General features: G+C 37.5%; 1 protein-coding gene across 5 annotated transcripts in view; it reads right to left on the bottom strand.

Moving 5' to 3' along the window:
* Nucleotides 1–17,132, bottom strand: part of ELP2 (elongator acetyltransferase complex subunit 2) — a 39,260-nt gene that overhangs the window by 10,825 nt on the left and 11,303 nt on the right. For 4 of the 5 annotated variants that reach the window (XM_052787169.1, XM_052787173.1, XM_052787172.1 and 1 more), the window contains 8 exons: nt 12,948–13,014; nt 11,907–12,041; nt 10,855–10,950; nt 8,876–8,976; nt 6,750–6,881; nt 6,109–6,258; nt 2,686–2,880; nt 703–772 (listed from right to left, as the gene is read on the bottom strand). In XM_052787169.1, coding sequence (XP_052643129.1) covers nt 703–772; nt 2,686–2,880; nt 6,109–6,258; nt 6,750–6,881; nt 8,876–8,976; nt 10,855–10,950; nt 11,907–12,041; nt 12,948–13,014 — 946 coding nt within the window. The remainder of the gene's footprint in view (nt 1–702; nt 773–2,685; nt 2,881–6,108; nt 6,259–6,749; nt 6,882–8,875; nt 8,977–10,854; nt 10,951–11,906; nt 12,042–12,947; nt 13,015–17,132) is intronic. The other variant, XM_052787170.1, reaches the window with a different exon arrangement.

The raw sequence follows: 17,132 nt of genomic DNA on the forward strand, positions 1-17,132 counted from the left end.
CTACAAAGGTGCTAACATTTGAGGAGAGCGTGAAAAGTAATCCAGAATGTAGTTTTGGATGTCAAGATATTTTACAGAACAACCACAAGTAGCAACAGGTAGTCCTGCTTTAACAACTCTGAACCTAGCTTTCACAGCACTCTATTGAATACTAATTTTTTTGTCTAAACGTCATCAATCTTCTCGGGGCGGGGGGGTGCTATTGAGCACGGAGAAAACACAGGAACAACGGCAGGTGGGAAAATTCTAATAATATCCTGCCCTGGCTACTCCCAGACCCATCACAGGAGAGCAATGAGCCCCAGCATCCATGTGAAACTCATCAAGATCAGTCAACAGGAGAGGCTCTCAGGAGCACTGTGCAGACTGAGTGGGGTTACTTCCTACAGGGGTGCAGGACACAATATGGAAAGCAGGGAAAGAGCATTTGGGGTTTGCACAAGACATTAGGGGATGTTTAGGGGAGAAACCAAAGGCAGAGAAAGGGAGGAAAGATTCTCACTTGTGCTTTTTTTTATTTTTAAGCACCATATTTAGGTGCTACCAGAGAAATAAACACTTTGCACAATTTTATGTCCAGATTCTAAACTTGCAGTCAAGCTTACAATGACAGACCTAACAAAAAGATGTACGCTAAAACAATAATTTAAAAAACCAGTTTCCACAGGAAACACCATCACCTTTATTTCTCATCAGCTATACCTTCAAAAACAGCTTTATTGGATAATCCCAAAGCTGGCACAGTTGCACCTTCTGGCAGATCAGATGATTGCTGAATTTAAAAAAAAAAAAAAAAAAGAAGGTTAAACAGATTGTCTTGTAGGTTCAGATTTCAAAGGCCACAGTTTAAGAAATCCCTATGCTGTAAAGCATGCATCTTCATCCCTAATCACAGGTTTTCTTCCACAATTTTATTTATTCTAGGATATACATGATAATTAATCAATTAACTGAGAGCACTGCAGTTTTTAACACAATGGGACTGGGAAATAGTCTGTTCTGAGGTGATATAATAAAACAGCATTTTGGAAAAGTGGACAGAGAGTTCAAACACAACTCAGCACAGAGATATGCCTGGAGTATTTGCCTGTTCAGAGCAGCACAGAGGAAAGACAAATCATCAGACAGAAAATAATTCCATAAAGGTATGGGGGAAAACCCCAAAATTTAGAAAGGGTAAGTGAACTTGCGGGCCTTTGTGCAAAGATGGAAAAAGATTAGATTTAATAGCTGTAAACCCCCTTCCTTACAGTGTCTTTGAAAAGCTCAAAGAAAGAACATTTTACAGAATTGGATTAATAATTTAGGTGGCAGCTTAAAATACTATGTTATTTATTTAAATGTTCATAATTTGATGAGAAAATGTATGAGACACACAGACCAGTCTAAGGCCTCTCAAACAAAAATGGTTCTTCATTACAACCCGAAGTATAATACAATCCCATGGATTTGAAGTGAACATAGTCCTATTCAACCCTTTTTGAATATAAAGCTGGCTTTTTAGGTTTTAAGTACTTTTTGGGGGAGGGCGTTTGAGCTAAATTAAGAAAAAGCTTACCCACTTTAATGAAAAAAAGCATTCACAGAAAACAATTTCAATAAAGCTATATAACAGTAGCTGAATCATTAGAGCTCATAAAGCCTTCCTCTTTAAACAAAGTCCATGTGGTATCATGAATCAAAAAATAGCACTCAGAGGAAGAGCTGATAAGGAAAGTCTACATAAAAGTAAAATAATGACATCTGCCAGCATTAGAAAAGCACAATGTTATTTGTACAATGTCATTAATGCAAATGCTTACAAAGTCTTACGGAATTAAAGCGCTAAACAGCTACTTATGTAACTTCCTGCAATCAAAAATGAATAGATTTCTTTCCCAGATACTTCAATTGTTAAATGAAATGGAAAGGATAATCCATCTCTGAGAAGCTGCACAGAAAACACCACTTCTGAGCCAGAAATGCAAAGAGTATTCAAAGCACTGCACAGCAGCAACTATCCTGAATGAGGTCTGCTCTACAAAATGCAGAGAAAAACAGAATTAGATCTTAAAGCAAACGGGGAGCAAACAAAGGATGGCAACTCTTGAGTCTTATCTTTCCACTGAGTAGGAAAGTATACTTACCGAGAACTAAGAACTGGAATGTAAAGGCCTCAAGAAAATTTCCAATGCCAAGAGGAAATAAACCATGAGCAAGTACATATTTATAAATATTTATATGTAACAACTAACAATAGTGCTGAAAGCTTTATGCTATTTCCAAGCATACAATTAAAAAAAACAACAACACATAACCACACAACAATAATTACATCTAGACAAGACTACTACACCCTTAAATTAAGGAGAAGCACATTCCCAGGCTTTATTGTTTGCTTTCAAATCACCAAGTGTGTACACTAGTCTACTTGGTCTGAGACTTAAAATTTACCCATACTCTTTGCAATCTTCAGACACTAGGTCTTGTTTAGTTTCAAATACAACCTGTTTTATAAGACACCACCGTAAAAATACAAATGAAACAACACATGCAGAAGCAAATAGAAGGGAAAGGAAAAACAACGTTAGGGTTTCAGAACAATTAGAAGAATTTTTATGGAGTTTAGTGCAATTTGACATTTTCTAAAGCATTAATTTTATTTACATGAAAGAGGGCTGTCTTCATTGAGCGTTGCTTTAGCACACTTACGTGGGAGCACAGCTTCTCCATTGGAATACCAGTGATGTTACTGAAATTCTCTATAAAATTCTTGGGAGCACGAAAAACTCGAAGTACTTTTTCATCTGCTCCTGACACAAACTGAAACCGGCCGATCATTGCCAGACAACGCATGTCGTATCCATGTACTTGAGGCCTTGCGATTTCATGCCAGGTTACCTAAATGAACAGACGCAGTTAAAACACAATTCTTAACTAGAGAAGCAGCAAGAATTTGAGTTCCAAAAAAGTACTAATACTTTACTTGCTGACTTTATTAACATAAAGGAAAGTTAACAGCAACCTTCTACTGACATTCATAAAACTGATGTATGCTCACATACATCAATTAAATCCTACTTTTCCACCAAACAATTCCTGTAATTAGTAAACTGTGTCCCTGCACAGATATGTTTAAGGCATTTGCTTACCTTTGTCACTAAGGGCACACTGCACTTACTGTGACTTCTTTATGCTAGACAGTCAGGAATAGGACATAATTTGCTTAAGGAGGATTGTATGCTACTCACTGTTTTCAAAACTGTATCTCTGAAAGACGTGAGAAAGGTAGTGATAAATACCTTGCTTCCTTCATGTCTTTCACAAAGCACAACAGCACTGTGCTCAGCAGGCTATAGGTTCTTACTTCCCCCCTTTCTTTAAATGTTTGGTTTTAGTGAGACCAGCTTTGCAAAAAACTGACAAAACCAAAATAGCGTCTTGTAGGAAAAACAACTAGAAAATCCTGATGATTTTAGACGTGTTTTCATTCGAAGCGTTAATTTTTTTCTAGTTTCCTGAAATATTCACATCCACGCTTCAAGTATTAATCCAAGAAAACAGAATTAACAGCTAGCCAGAAATTAGATAGACAAGTTAGTTTTATAGTCACACTAAGCAAATAATATTAGCAAAAAAAGATACTAAATTATTTAAATTGCTTTTCTAAAAATCTAATTTATTCTACACATGAAAAAATTGATTCTTAAAAAAACTCCTTTGTTTTCTAGCAAATACACTTTCATGAAAAGATTTTTAGTATGTGTCATTTGCTACTACTCCTACATGATACTTCAGTTGAAAAAATACAGTGTGCACTTTTGAGTTAACAGCTAGCAGAACTAGAATTAATTTAATCAATTAGAATTAATTTAGACTACTTCAGTATTACAATGCCTGGAAAACTGCAGCCAAGACAGAATTTACATTGTACTAGATATCATACAAACACAAGGAAAGGCATTACATTGACTGTAAACTGCATATCTCACACTAAAAACTCAATTGAGTTTCGAGTGTCAAAGCTTCCAATAAAACCTGAATGGGATATTTGAGAGATCCTACAAAATCTCATGTTTTCACAAGAGCTTTATTATTTTCCAATGAGAAAAAAGCATTAATTCTTTAAAAAAAAAACCAGATAGTGCAATAAACCCTTCTTACCCTTTACTAGGTGCATCTTTGCATACTTTAGAACACAGCACATAACAGGAATGAAAAAAACCAAAAAACCCAAACCCCAGAACAGACAAGGAGAGGGCTGCATAAGTCACGCAATAAGCTTCTTCCAGAAAAATCAGGGTGAAAAATTCCATGACAAATTGAAGCTGATTGTTATCCCTCCTTTCTGGTATTTGAATCCAGTATAATATCAGAATTGAGATTTTAAGAAGGGATAATTATTTGCATTTAACACTTAGTTCTCTTTTTATAGAGAAAAACATGAATATTGAGCTGTAATACTAACTTTTCACAGATATCTGAACCATCCATTGTGTCTTGTTAAGACAAACATCAAATGTCACCTGTTGTAATTTTTCAGATGTGGAACTCAGTATGGTAAAGAAAGCAAGGCACTTTAAAAGCCTATGTTTTCTAAGTTCATGAGCAGCAGAACTAAACACCTGGTTTTCAGGGTTCAGAAGTCCCGAACACACCACTTCAAATGACCCATTTCTGTCTCAACCCTCCACCTCACCCCACTGATGGGATACTATAGCTTTCTTCCACACCCCATGCAGCAACAAGTGTTAATGCTACTTGGATTTACACCTGGTCGAACTAGCTGGGTGGCTGCTCGGTGTCAGAACAGGAAGGGGAAGTATAATAATTCAGTTCACACCAAACTTAGGAAGGCTGCAATCACTCTGCTAAATCAATTAATTCAAAAGTTTCAGGGACAGCAACAACAGCTGTACAGGTAAATCATACAAAGCTCAGTTCTTTAAGAAAATAGGATAAAAATTTAGCAAGCAGCACACGTAATGAAGAGTGGTATTTCAGGAGGTCACAGAGAACATGATATTGACAATTCTTTTGAATGCTGCCAACTTACATCATGTGCTAATCCTGGACTTTGTTTCCATATGTCAAATCCAACATGCTATCTTTTCCACAGAGGTGTTGTACCCCCCAAACTGGAGATTAGGGGAAGAGGCAGGGAAGGAAACTGGAGATGCCCTTCCTACAACACAAGGCAAAGCTTAGCACTTGAGCTGGGATTGCCACCACTTCTGCGTGGCCTGGAAGAAGGAAATCAAGGAACCCATGCCAAATTCACTCTCCCAAAAACATCAGACATCCTGTGCTGGTCTGCACTACAGAAGCTTTGATGAGACAGTTGTAATAGCTGCCCTTTGTCTCCCACAACTAATATTACAGCTTGCACAGGTACTTACGTGACTTCAATCAGTATAGTTTGTGCCAGTTTCCTGAATGGAACATTAGTACTGTTCTGCCACAAAAAGCTGTATTTGTAGATGAGGAAAATGCACGAGCAACTAGAAACAGGAACTTCTGCATTCCTAGACAGGGTTTCCCATACCAAAATTTAGACTTATTTTGGAACACACAAAGTTATTCAGGAATAATTCTTCCTGAAAAGTTGCTTGCACAGGTACCAACTGCACTCATGCAGTTCAGATATCATTCCAGTAAAACAGTCACAGTCATAAACAAAGTAGTGTAAAAAATACCGTGAGAACTTTGTTTAGATTAAGCTTGTGTAAAAAACCACAACCAAAGTTGAGTTTCTTTATGATTACCTGCAGCAGTGCTTAGCCAAGTGTTAAACAAGGACAATAGATGGTTATTAGAATCAGTCATGTATTCCTTCTTCAGAATTAGTGCACGGCCTGGTTTTTAAAACCCTGGGAGAACACTTACTGAAGGTAACCCAGAGGTGAACTTAGGATTAAACAGCTATGTGATTGCTAAAACTGTGCCACTAGCGTTTTTAAAGTGAAAGGTGCACATACTGAATGACAAAACCAAGCATTTACACAAGCAGTTTTGAACAGATCATGGCTTGGGGAAATGTAAGGTATGAGTCATATTCAGGTGACTTGTTCCAAACTCAGGACACACAAGCCCTCTTTACCAAGCTCACAAAATCTTTTGAGATCGTACCTCTGTCTCTTGTTTTCTTTTCCATGGAGCGAAGAGTCTAGTAGTTTGATCCGAACCAACACTGATGATAAACTCTCCTTCTGGGTCCCACTTTACATCTTCTACACTGTTAAAATGTCCTGAAATCACAACTTCTGGAGTCCATTCTTTCTGTCAAAAAAGTCACCAAAGAAGCAAGAAGTTTTCAATTGACTGATTGGCATATTCTAACAAAAATAAAAGTATCAAAGTCCTTATTAAGAAAGAAAAAATTTGCCATTTGAAAAGAGCAAAGTATTAGAACTCAGAGTGGCCAAAGAGACACAAATACTGATTTACTGCTCCAATCTAAAAGAAATTTCTGTTATTGGTTCAGCTGCCACTTCTGAACAAAGCACAGCCACAAAGGAGTTCAGTCTCTTCCACTGACTTTATGGTTCCCACAGGGAAGCAACAGGTTTTAGAGCCTGGGAGATTGCAACCTCCCTTCTGTGCAGGAGTGAGACTCCTACAGAATATTATATTCAGAGAAGGAATATTTCAATCATTAATTTTACATTGTACTGTTACACTTGTCTATTAACAATAGAAACTACCTCAAGTGACATGTAATTCTTTTAAGTTATAATAGTAATAGTAATAGTAATAATAATAAAACATACCTTATTAACTGTAGCCTGTTTCCAAAGGTGTAGTGCTCCATGAAAAGCATGAGCGACTATCATTGAACCATCTGGACTAAAGTGACAGTCAAAAAATCCAAGGGTATTGCCACCCACTTCACCTACCCGCACCTGAATTAATGATCAGAAGTGAAATACCCATGAAAATGGCCTTCTATTCATATAAACTCATCCTAATCTCATAAGATGAAAATTTAGCTATAGGCAACAGTTCACATTACACACAAAAATATATTTAAATAATATTTTAATTGCAAAGTTAAGCAGTAAAATATCATGGGAATTAAAGCAGCATGCCACTTTAATGGAGCCTCCCTTCATAAACATCTTGGGATAGGATCTTGCTCAATCACCCAGAGGAAAGAAAACACTACACTAGATGAGATGAGAACCTAATCTTCCTATGTTTCAGTCCAGTCTGTTGGCTGCAATGGTTTCTTGTCATCTGTTGCTTTCTTATTGATCTGTTGCACAAAATGGAAAAAAGGTCCAGAGGAACAGTGGCTCCCAATTACCTTCCCCGCCCCTTAATTTCCAAGATTCACTACCATATTTACACTACCCTGTTTCTCCATGAATCCCTGCAACTTGCTCCACATTCCTCTGTGGTATCTTTTGGCCTCTGTTTTGTGCCTCCCTTGTGACTGTGCATGTATGTATGCATGCCACACACTACAGTTGCTCTAGTGCTCTTCCAAGTTTTTAATTACATTAAAAGATTATTAAAGTTACATTTTCAAGTGTTATTCAAAAGTTAAGAACACAATTCCTTTCAAGCTGAACTCTTAACAAGTCCCCCATTATTATACAGCTGCTTTTAAGATCACAATGAAATGAATCTATACCTCATTCTAAATGGCAGTGTGGACTAGTATGTCCATTTTATTAGCACTTATTCCAAAAAATACCATTCATATGGAAGTGACTTTGATGTGCCATACTAGAGGCAGAATTCTAGTCTCACCTCTGAGCAGAGGAATGATTTTGTGAAGACTTCTTGTTCATTGTACCAAAATGGAAGAGAGAGAAAATAGGATGTTCCCCTTGCACCCTTCCTCCTTGCAGGCTTCCAGCTCAGGTTTCCCTCCCTCAATGCAAAAAGGACTGCTGCAGTTAAAATGTCTGATCCAAAGTTTCACATCTGAGGTCTAACCAGTGCAAATGGAATGTACAAAGAAAGAGTAACAACTTGCGACAAGCTTTACTGCACAACCCATTTTTAGAAGCTTGTAAGTTTAGCCAAACTAAGCGTTACAACTAGGGACAACAAATGGCATCTCTATGTGATCACCCTATTATGAACTAATTTCTACTTCAAGCAGAAAGGCACAAGAACTTTTCAATGGAACAGGGGAAAAATTAAATCTACCTACTGTAATTCTCTTTTTTCTCCCAAGAGAAGACTAGAACTTTCTCTGTGACAGGAAAGACCACAAACAATGGTTGGCATAACCCAACACATAACCAAACAATTTCAGCTGAACTACTGCAATTTGGAAAAGCAGGTCAACTGAAAACAAAGACATCTACCAAAGCACTAGATAAATCTGGTTGTACTACTTGTTTATTTAGGATGATCCCCATTAGAACAGCGTTCAAAATACTATAGTGAAACATGAGTATCCAGCTCAAATGGAAGAAAAACCTAATGGCACAGCCCATCAAAAAGTTACTGTGAGTAAAACCAGGCTTGTGAATCGCATGTCAGCGGCTCTGTAGTAACTACTTGGGTGCGCATTCCCACAAGGACTGACTACAAATAATTCAGGATGGTTTCTTCCTCTTCGTACCAGGAGTACAGTGTGTGTTACTATGCAGCACCTGGCTTGCTATACTATGAATGCCAGGTGAGCACAAACTTAGAAACTCCACAATATAGTAAAAAGAAAGAAAGCAAACAAGCAATAAAAATCATACTGCATCACATCATTTTTGAAAAATATAGTTTTACTTGCAACACAGCATCAGAATGAGTATTATTGCAAGAAAATACTTTTGCCTTTCTCTCCCAGCATTTTATATAGTTTTTGTTCCCTCCAGTACACACATGATGCTGGAAACGCAACTTGAATACAGTACGTATTGTGAGAAAGACTGACACTTGCCTGTTCTAGCCAGACTCCAGATTCCTTATCAGGTTCCCAGATGATCACAGTTTTGTCCATTGATGCAGACAGTATCCTCATTGGTTGTTGCATGCTGCCATCTACAGTACAAGAAAAACGATTACCCTACAATCTACAAGACTACTTTCTAAAAGAATTTGGTAATACTGAAATCCAAACACGCTAAGAAAATTGTTCAGCATCAGAGATGTGCAATGCAGTACTTAAATGCCAGACTTAACAGGCTCTGTGTTCTTACTAGGCATTCATTAGGAGGTATTGTATTTTTCATCCATAATCTCTTAAAAGAAATGTAAAACACATAAATGAGAACAACAATATTCTACTGTTTATTCACTCCAAACTGACATTGAAACAAATGTAATTTGGAGGAAGAGATAGAGCTTCACAGAGAGACTGCATAGCAGTTCTCAGTTCTATTCCTCAAATTAGTTTTTACAGAGGGATTTCCAGTTTAAAACAAAATAATCTCTATGCCAGTATTCACTTTATTTTTTCCAAATTAAGTGTTGGATTCACTACAGACTTCAGTAGACTCTAGCATCTTGTAAAACATACAGCAGTAAGGACTGCTCCACAAAATGCAGTGAAACACTCCAGCCAACTGCCCAACACAGCCAGAATGGGGAAGAGGGAACTGGTTCATCACCCAGTTGGGAAATCCCTAGAACTGCTGGGGAATGTTTCGTGAGAATAGAGACATGGGTAGGCATCTCTTGAGGCAGTATCTTATGTCACACCAAACCTTCTACCTTCTGCATTGAGAATGTCTCTCTCAGATCAGTCTGCCTCTACTGAAGAAGAAAATCTGTTTTGGGGAACCCAGGATTAGGCAGGCCACAGAATGCAAGCAGCTGCACGTACGCAGAAGCATGATGTAAGACACCTGGAAAACTTCATGGTCTAACAGAACAGTTTTTCAGATTGCACTGCAAGACTTACATGACTGTATTTTGCCTAAACCTTGCTTTAACAGGCAAAATCTTTTATTGGTGTTTAAAAAAAAAAGTGAAAGAACAGATAACTAAGCCAGTATTTCTAAAGTAAGTCCTGTGTCTTTCACTACAGGCATTTGGACATTCTATTTGCACTCTAGTGTTCAAGTGTTGTATATACACTGGAAAAAAGCTGTGCTTTGTACCGGTGAAGTCACCTGCCATCAGTACTCTAAAATATCTCAGAAAAAAAGGCACCTTTGCCAATACAAATATGTAAGGGCATTCTGACGGTGCAAGCATGCAAAATCAAGAATCTCCTTCCCTTACACGCCAGGCAGACATGCACCAGCAAGTGCCACAAACAAGGCTGTCAGAATTTATGGATTTAAAAAGAAACATAAAGACTAGGGCAAGATGCAAAATTAAACTGTAAGTAACACATTTTTCAATGAGAGTCTGCATTAATGCCTTAAAGCTACATGCTAGAGAAAACTGATACTCAAGGAATCCCTGGCATGTTATATTAACACACAGATGACTGAAGATTAATCTTCTGAATGTTGCTATTTGTTCCCTTCTAGTCCAAGAAAAAGAAAGGAGTGCTCTTGAGTTAATGCTGACCTTCCAAAGAACAGACATTTCAAATACACATATCAAGATAAAATATTAGAGCTATTAATTCATACTGATTAATGAAACTTATTTTTATGCCACAAGCAGCAAATCAATTACAATAAAGCCAGTACAGCTCAGTTATTTTATTTCATTCATTAAAGAAAACATGAGTGAGAGAGACCATCATGCAATACTCAACGACAAACAGAGCCTGTGCCGTAAGATGTGCTGTTGTGGAAAATTCAGCCAAAACATCCATTTACTTATAAAACATCATTTGCAGAATTTAAACATTTTCATAGTCCACAGTGACAAGTGAACATGCAAACACAATACAAAGACATGTGACTGTACTCTGTGTATACAACATTTAACATAACTGCTAAGTGTTTGGTATATTTTTACCTTTGGAAAATGAAGGTTGCCAGTGAACTGCATACACCCAGTTTTCATGACCAGCCAATACAGACTCCAAAGTAATTGCATATGTTGTATCAGTATCTACCACAAATCAGAGAAAAGCATATTTCTTTCTAAAAGCCAAGAAAGACCAGGTCATTTCTGATATCTTCAGTGAAAAAAAATCAACTGCTTTCATCACCTACCAATATCTCAATAGCCTATTGACATTGAACAGCTGCTTGAAAACATACTTTGCTGCAAGCTCTGAGTACCAGACTGACACTAAGAGGTCAGCCTGTTGCCTCAGAGTGGTATCACAGAATCCCTGGAGAACTCTCAAGCATTTTTGAAATAAACTCTCTGACATTGGCTCTACCCATACTCTTAACTTAAGCATATTTACATCTCCAAATGACTGTAAATACAAGCATTAAGACACTTCAAACAATGAATCAGGATTTGCACCAAGTAACATGAGCATTTTTACACAAAACATCATACAAACTTCATTATATTACCTAAGTTGCCTAATAATTTACCCCACGTCAGCATTGCGAGCCTCTGATGTTACAGCGCTCAAACAGTATGTTAAATAACCAAAAAGTAAGCCCACACATACTTATCTCCAGTATTTTTTCTAAGGTTTAAGTAATAGTAGCACCTCTTAATGCATTGAATTAGAAAGAAAATTAAAGGTATGTTATTAAACTGGAGCAGAACTGTGCAACAGCTTACCTCCCACAGACAAATACATCTCCTGACTACGTACTGCATTTGGAGTATGTGTAACAATGCATGTTGATATTAAGCTCTCTCACTGCTTTACCATTGTTTGTTTGTAACACATCATTAACTTTACATAGTCATGGCTTTAAAACAATAACACCACTTTTTCTAACAGCTGAATAAAAATAATGCAGTCAAAATGGTTTCAGATTCTTTTAATACAAGAAACAAAACAAATTAGATGGTAACCACCTTGTTAGCCACCCTGAAACCACAAACAGATACATAAATGACAAGTTGTGCAAGAGAATTTTACAGCTGTTACCTACCTTTGACAGTAAAAACATTCTCTTTCAGTCTTATGGAATCATCTTCAGTTTCTGGAAGTTGCTTTGATTTTGTACACACTTTCCAAATTCTTATCAAACAATCCTGGGCACAGCTTGCTAAGAAAAGGTCTTCACCTATTTGGTTTCAAAAACAAAAAAGGTAATTAGAGCCATGTTTTCATTGCAACCGCTGCCATAACTAATCTACCATCTTTCCAAACATGTACTACAGCTTTATCCTAATTTTTCTTATTGTACACAGTATCATAAACTGTTGTTTTATTTCAACATCAACTTATTCTCCCATTTCAAACTTTCCACTAGTTTAGAACACAATGACTATAGACATTTTTCTACTTAGAAGACATAGTAAATACTGTACATATTGTACATATACTTCCTTATTATCTATGGCCTTCACTCTCGAAATTCTGACAGCCTCAATACTCTTCAATAACTCCTTTTTTCAGGATTGTAGTGTCCTCTAATTCCTTCTATTTTATTCTTGCCATTGCAAGAACTATTTGATTAGTTAACATCTGAATAGATTCTCCTCTTAATCTCCTATTCTTAAAAAAAAAAAAGAAAGAGGGAGCAGAAGTACTATTTCCCCCTACCTTCCCCCCTTTGAAAAAGCAGCCAACTCTTCCTCACTCAGACACAAATATTTGCATATTGAAAAGGACAAGTTGCTAAAACTCCTATTTGTTTGCATTTAGCTACCAGTCAGGTGAACATACTTGAAGCAAGCAAGACAAAATGAGGGATGCAAACACAAGATATAAGTGTTCTGTATCAATTCTACTGTAGCCATAATTTTGATAACTAAAATATAACTGTAGTATAGGTTCAACAATTCTTACGTTTTAACAGGACACAAAGTTCTATCTTGATTTTTAATATTTGTACCACCACCTCAGAAAAAAATTCACAACCATAAGAGTTTAGGCGCTCCAGTGCATCAGAACCATCTGTTGGAGGGGTAAAACAGTAGTACTGTTGTTAAACCAGTATTCCACTTTATTCATCTTTCGTACTGACCACAGACTGCCCATTCAATGCCTCTTATCCAATCTTCATGGCCAGGGAGTATTAATGTTTTCTGAAACTGAATAGAAATTCCTGTTATATCATAGAAATGCACTTAATTACCATGCACATATGAGCAATTAGCTTTGGATTTTCAAGTCTTTTACGTTTACAGCTTCTATTATTTGAAATTGGAAAAATAAGCTGCTACTAAGGATTGTAATTTACTGATAGATTCTAAATAGGCCTTTTTGGTTTTGCCACCATTGGGTAAACATGTGTCACATCATGGCATTTTCCATGGCCAGTTCTGTTTAATATCTTTATCAATGATCTGGACAAGGGGATTGAGTGCACCCTCAGTAAGTTTGCGGATGACACCAAGTTGGGAGGGAGGGTTGATCTGCTTGAGGGTAGGAAGGTTCTACAGAGGGATCTGGACAGGCTGGGTCGATGGGCCAAGGCCAATCGTATGAGGTTCAACAAGGCCAAGTGTCAGGTCCTTGGGTCACTTGGGTCACAACAACCCCATGCAGCGCTACAGGCTTGGGGAAGAGTGGCTGGAAAGCTGCCCGGCAGAAAAGGACCTGGGGGTGCTGGTCAACAGCCGGATGAATATGAGCTGGCAGTGTGCCCAGGTGGCCAAGAAGGCCAACGGCATCCTGGCTTGTAAAAGAAATATTGTGGCCAGCAGGAACAGGGTGGTGGTTGTTCCCCTGTACTCAGCCCTAGTGAGGCCGCACCTCGAGTCCTGTGTTCAGTTTTGGGCTCCTCACTACAGGAAAGACATGGAGGTGCTGGAGCGTGTCCAGAGAAGGGCAACCAAGTTGGTGAGGGGCCTGGAGCACAAGTCTTATGAGGAGCGGCTGAGGGATCTGGGGCTGTTTAGTCTGGAGAAAAGGAGGCTGAGGGGAGACCTTATCGCTCTCTACAACTGCCTGAAAGGAGGTTGTAGTGAGGTGGGGGTCGGTCTCTTCTCCCAAGTAACAAGTGACAGGACAAGAGGAAATGGCCTCCAGTTGCGCCAGGGGAGGTTTAGAGTGGATATTAGGAATTATTTCTTCACCAAAAGGGTTGTCAAGCATTGAAACAGGCTGCCCCGGGAAGTGGTTGAGTCACCATTCCTAGAGGTATTTTAAAGACATGCAGATATGGAGCTTAGGGACATGGTTTAGTGGTGGACTTGGCAGCGTTAGGTTACCGGTTGGACTCAATGATCTTAAAGGTGTTTTCCAACGTAACCGATTCTATGATTCTATATATGAGCAGGAATGAGTAAGAATTTAAGGTGCTCACCTTCAAGAGGCTACAGTCTCTCTATGATATATATGAAAAGTTTTTATCAGGCTTATACTGGTACACAAAGAATAACATAATGCAGGTATGACATGGTAAATAATTTGTATTACATGTGTGAAGTAGATGCAACTGCAGATGATGTGGAAAATGAATACAGGTAAAAATCAAGTGTAAATAGAAGGGTAATGTTTTGAAATTATTTCAATAATTAATTTGTAACATAATATGATTACTAAGAATTACTTATGGGGCCAGAAATATTCCCTATGTTTAAGTTTATTGACTAAGTTTCTAATGAAGGCATACATCAAGAACCGTATCTGCTGATGGAAATCTCTGCATAAACACAGGCTCAAGAACAGAGGAACGCAAACACAGATTTCCTAGTAAGAACTTTCATTAGTAGTATATTTTTATTCATAACATATATATTACCATTTTGTTTTGATTCAAGTAAGGTAGAAGTGTTTATTGCTTAATTAGCATTTAAACCATTTCTATTTTATTTTGCCCAGAAAAGGCTCTACTTTCATGACAAATTGATCCCAAGTTGACTTAAAGTATGTGAAATAACCATTACAGTTAAAATGTTAGTTTAGTACAAATGACTAACTATCACATTATTTCTTGCATTCTATTCTGCTAAATCCCCTACCTAGGCCTACTAAGAGTCAAGATTAAATTACAGTCTTTGCCCTCAGCACAAGACTGCAAGCAAGTTCTCTTTCCCTAACTGTAATAAAAAAGAAAATAATTTTTAAAAAAATTTAAAAAGAGCAACACAATAAGAAAGGCGCTCTCAAAATCTCTGTCTTCACCTTCAGAGAAGATAGTCAGCAATGGTAATTCATCCAACATACTCAGAAATCACTGCCTCTTCTCTTTGGTCCATACTTTCCTGGGTGTTCCCCAAAATCACTTTCCCATCAAAAAACATTACTCAGCTTCTCCTCATTCTACATTTGCATTCTTAATGTTACAGAACAATCTGTATATGAGATACGTGACCAGAACAGCTTAACAGAAACTCCCAAATCACAAAGTTTTGTTCTTGATTAAGAATGTGTTCTCACAGCCACCTAAGTCTCATTTGGCTTGTCACTTCTGCACTCACTGGCACTTCCGGATGTGGCATTCCAGATAGATGTCTATGTCAAAGACCCAACTGATTATGTGTAAATAAAGGCAGGAACAGCCCAGGAAGCGAGATCAAACAATGACCTCTGACAATACATCAAAAAAAATCTTTTTAGCAATTCACATTTCAGAGAATAGATAAAAACCCCTATTTATTCATTCATTTATATGATCTTTGACATAATGCTCCGTATTTTACACTTTCCAAGGTTAGTCGGTAAAATTATTCCCAACTGAAAGATTAGTTCAGGCTGAACTGTTGCTAACATTCTTGTATTTTATGGTTCCTTTTATGTTGAACAGTGTGCGTATCTCCCGAAACTTGACTTTACTATTAATCTAAACAAACATCCAATAATTTTTAGTTTCAAGGTGATGGGTGGCTTCTTTTTAAATTACCCTTATCTTCCCACATCAAAGAGAACCATTAAGAAAAGTAGACATTTGTTTTCTCTTTAAAGACAGTAAAACTAATTACTTTGAGGTTATTAATACCACCCCAGGTTTCTAATTCACTTCCCAAATAGGCTTCTATGCACTACGTAGCCTTAAGTCCATGCGGTTCTTTTGTGCTATAGAAAAAGCACTCACTCAAAATTTTTAAGATATTGTTTCCCATAAAAATAAAAATTGTCCACTCAAAACTGAGCAAGGAATAGTGTTACTGTTATGACCTCTGCTTGGGTTTTTTTTAACTGCTTTTGCTGTTTTCCTTGAAGTCTGTGTCTCTCGGTATCACACATTCAGTTTCTTCAGATGTATTCTGTTCTAAAACTGCGTCAGTTTAAAGCTTCTTGCAGATGCACTTGGTCATTATTTTTAAATGATTCAGACAAAGTTTTTATTATTGCCTAGGTTATATTTGCAAGTATTCTGAGCTGTCATTCTTCTCATTTTTACAGATTTTGTTTCTGTAGTCTCAGTTTTCCCCTTGGTCCTTACTGGATACATAAGATTATTGGAAGTTACAGTAACAACAGCTGAATCTAAAAAAACTTACAGTCTGAGTCACCTACTTCACAGGCTTTCCCATGCCTCTTAACTAATCGCTGAACATTTTTACATAGCAGTCTGGTCTGTTTTCTTTTAGGCAAAGAATAAAGCTGTTCTGTAGGCAGCAGAACTAATGAAGCCTGCTTGTCTGTGGACATGCCCAGCAGACTCTGCACAACTAACTCTGCCCACACTTTGGGTACATGCCCTTCAGGACCAGGCTGGTAGCATCATTTGGCAAATTTGGCAACCGCTACATAAGGTAACAGAGGTCCAAATCTTCTCAGTTTTTCTCCACCAGACACTAGATGTGATATCCCTCCTCTTAACCAGCTGTTAGTCTTGTAGAATTAGAAAGAGCCTGAACTACCTTTGAGTCTCTTATTCCACCTTTCAATTAGGCCAAATTATTTGGGGGAAACATACTCCCAACATGCACAGCAAAATCTTCTCACAGAAACCAAGCTCAACATAGAGATGTTTTGTTTTAAAGCTCTATTTTGATCTTCTGGTTTACTTACTTCCCCTCCATAGGCCTGTAATATCTCAAGCAGGAAGACATATAATGGTTTCTGAAAGATTTTTCCCTGGGTATTTTTATAAATCAATACCCTCTTTCAAGAACTCAGAAAAGCAAAGATATCATTTTCTCTCTACTGCTTAAGGCAGTAAGGGATCTCCAGGTAGAGAGTCTTAAAGGATTTGATGCCTGCCCCCTCAATTTCAAAAACCAAGCAGTTTTTATAAATAAATATATTTCAACTGTAA

This window comes from Harpia harpyja, chromosome 5, assembly GCF_026419915.1.
Source record: "Harpia harpyja isolate bHarHar1 chromosome 5, bHarHar1 primary haplotype, whole genome shotgun sequence".
Classification (NCBI taxonomy): domain Eukaryota; kingdom Metazoa; phylum Chordata; class Aves; order Accipitriformes; family Accipitridae; genus Harpia; species Harpia harpyja.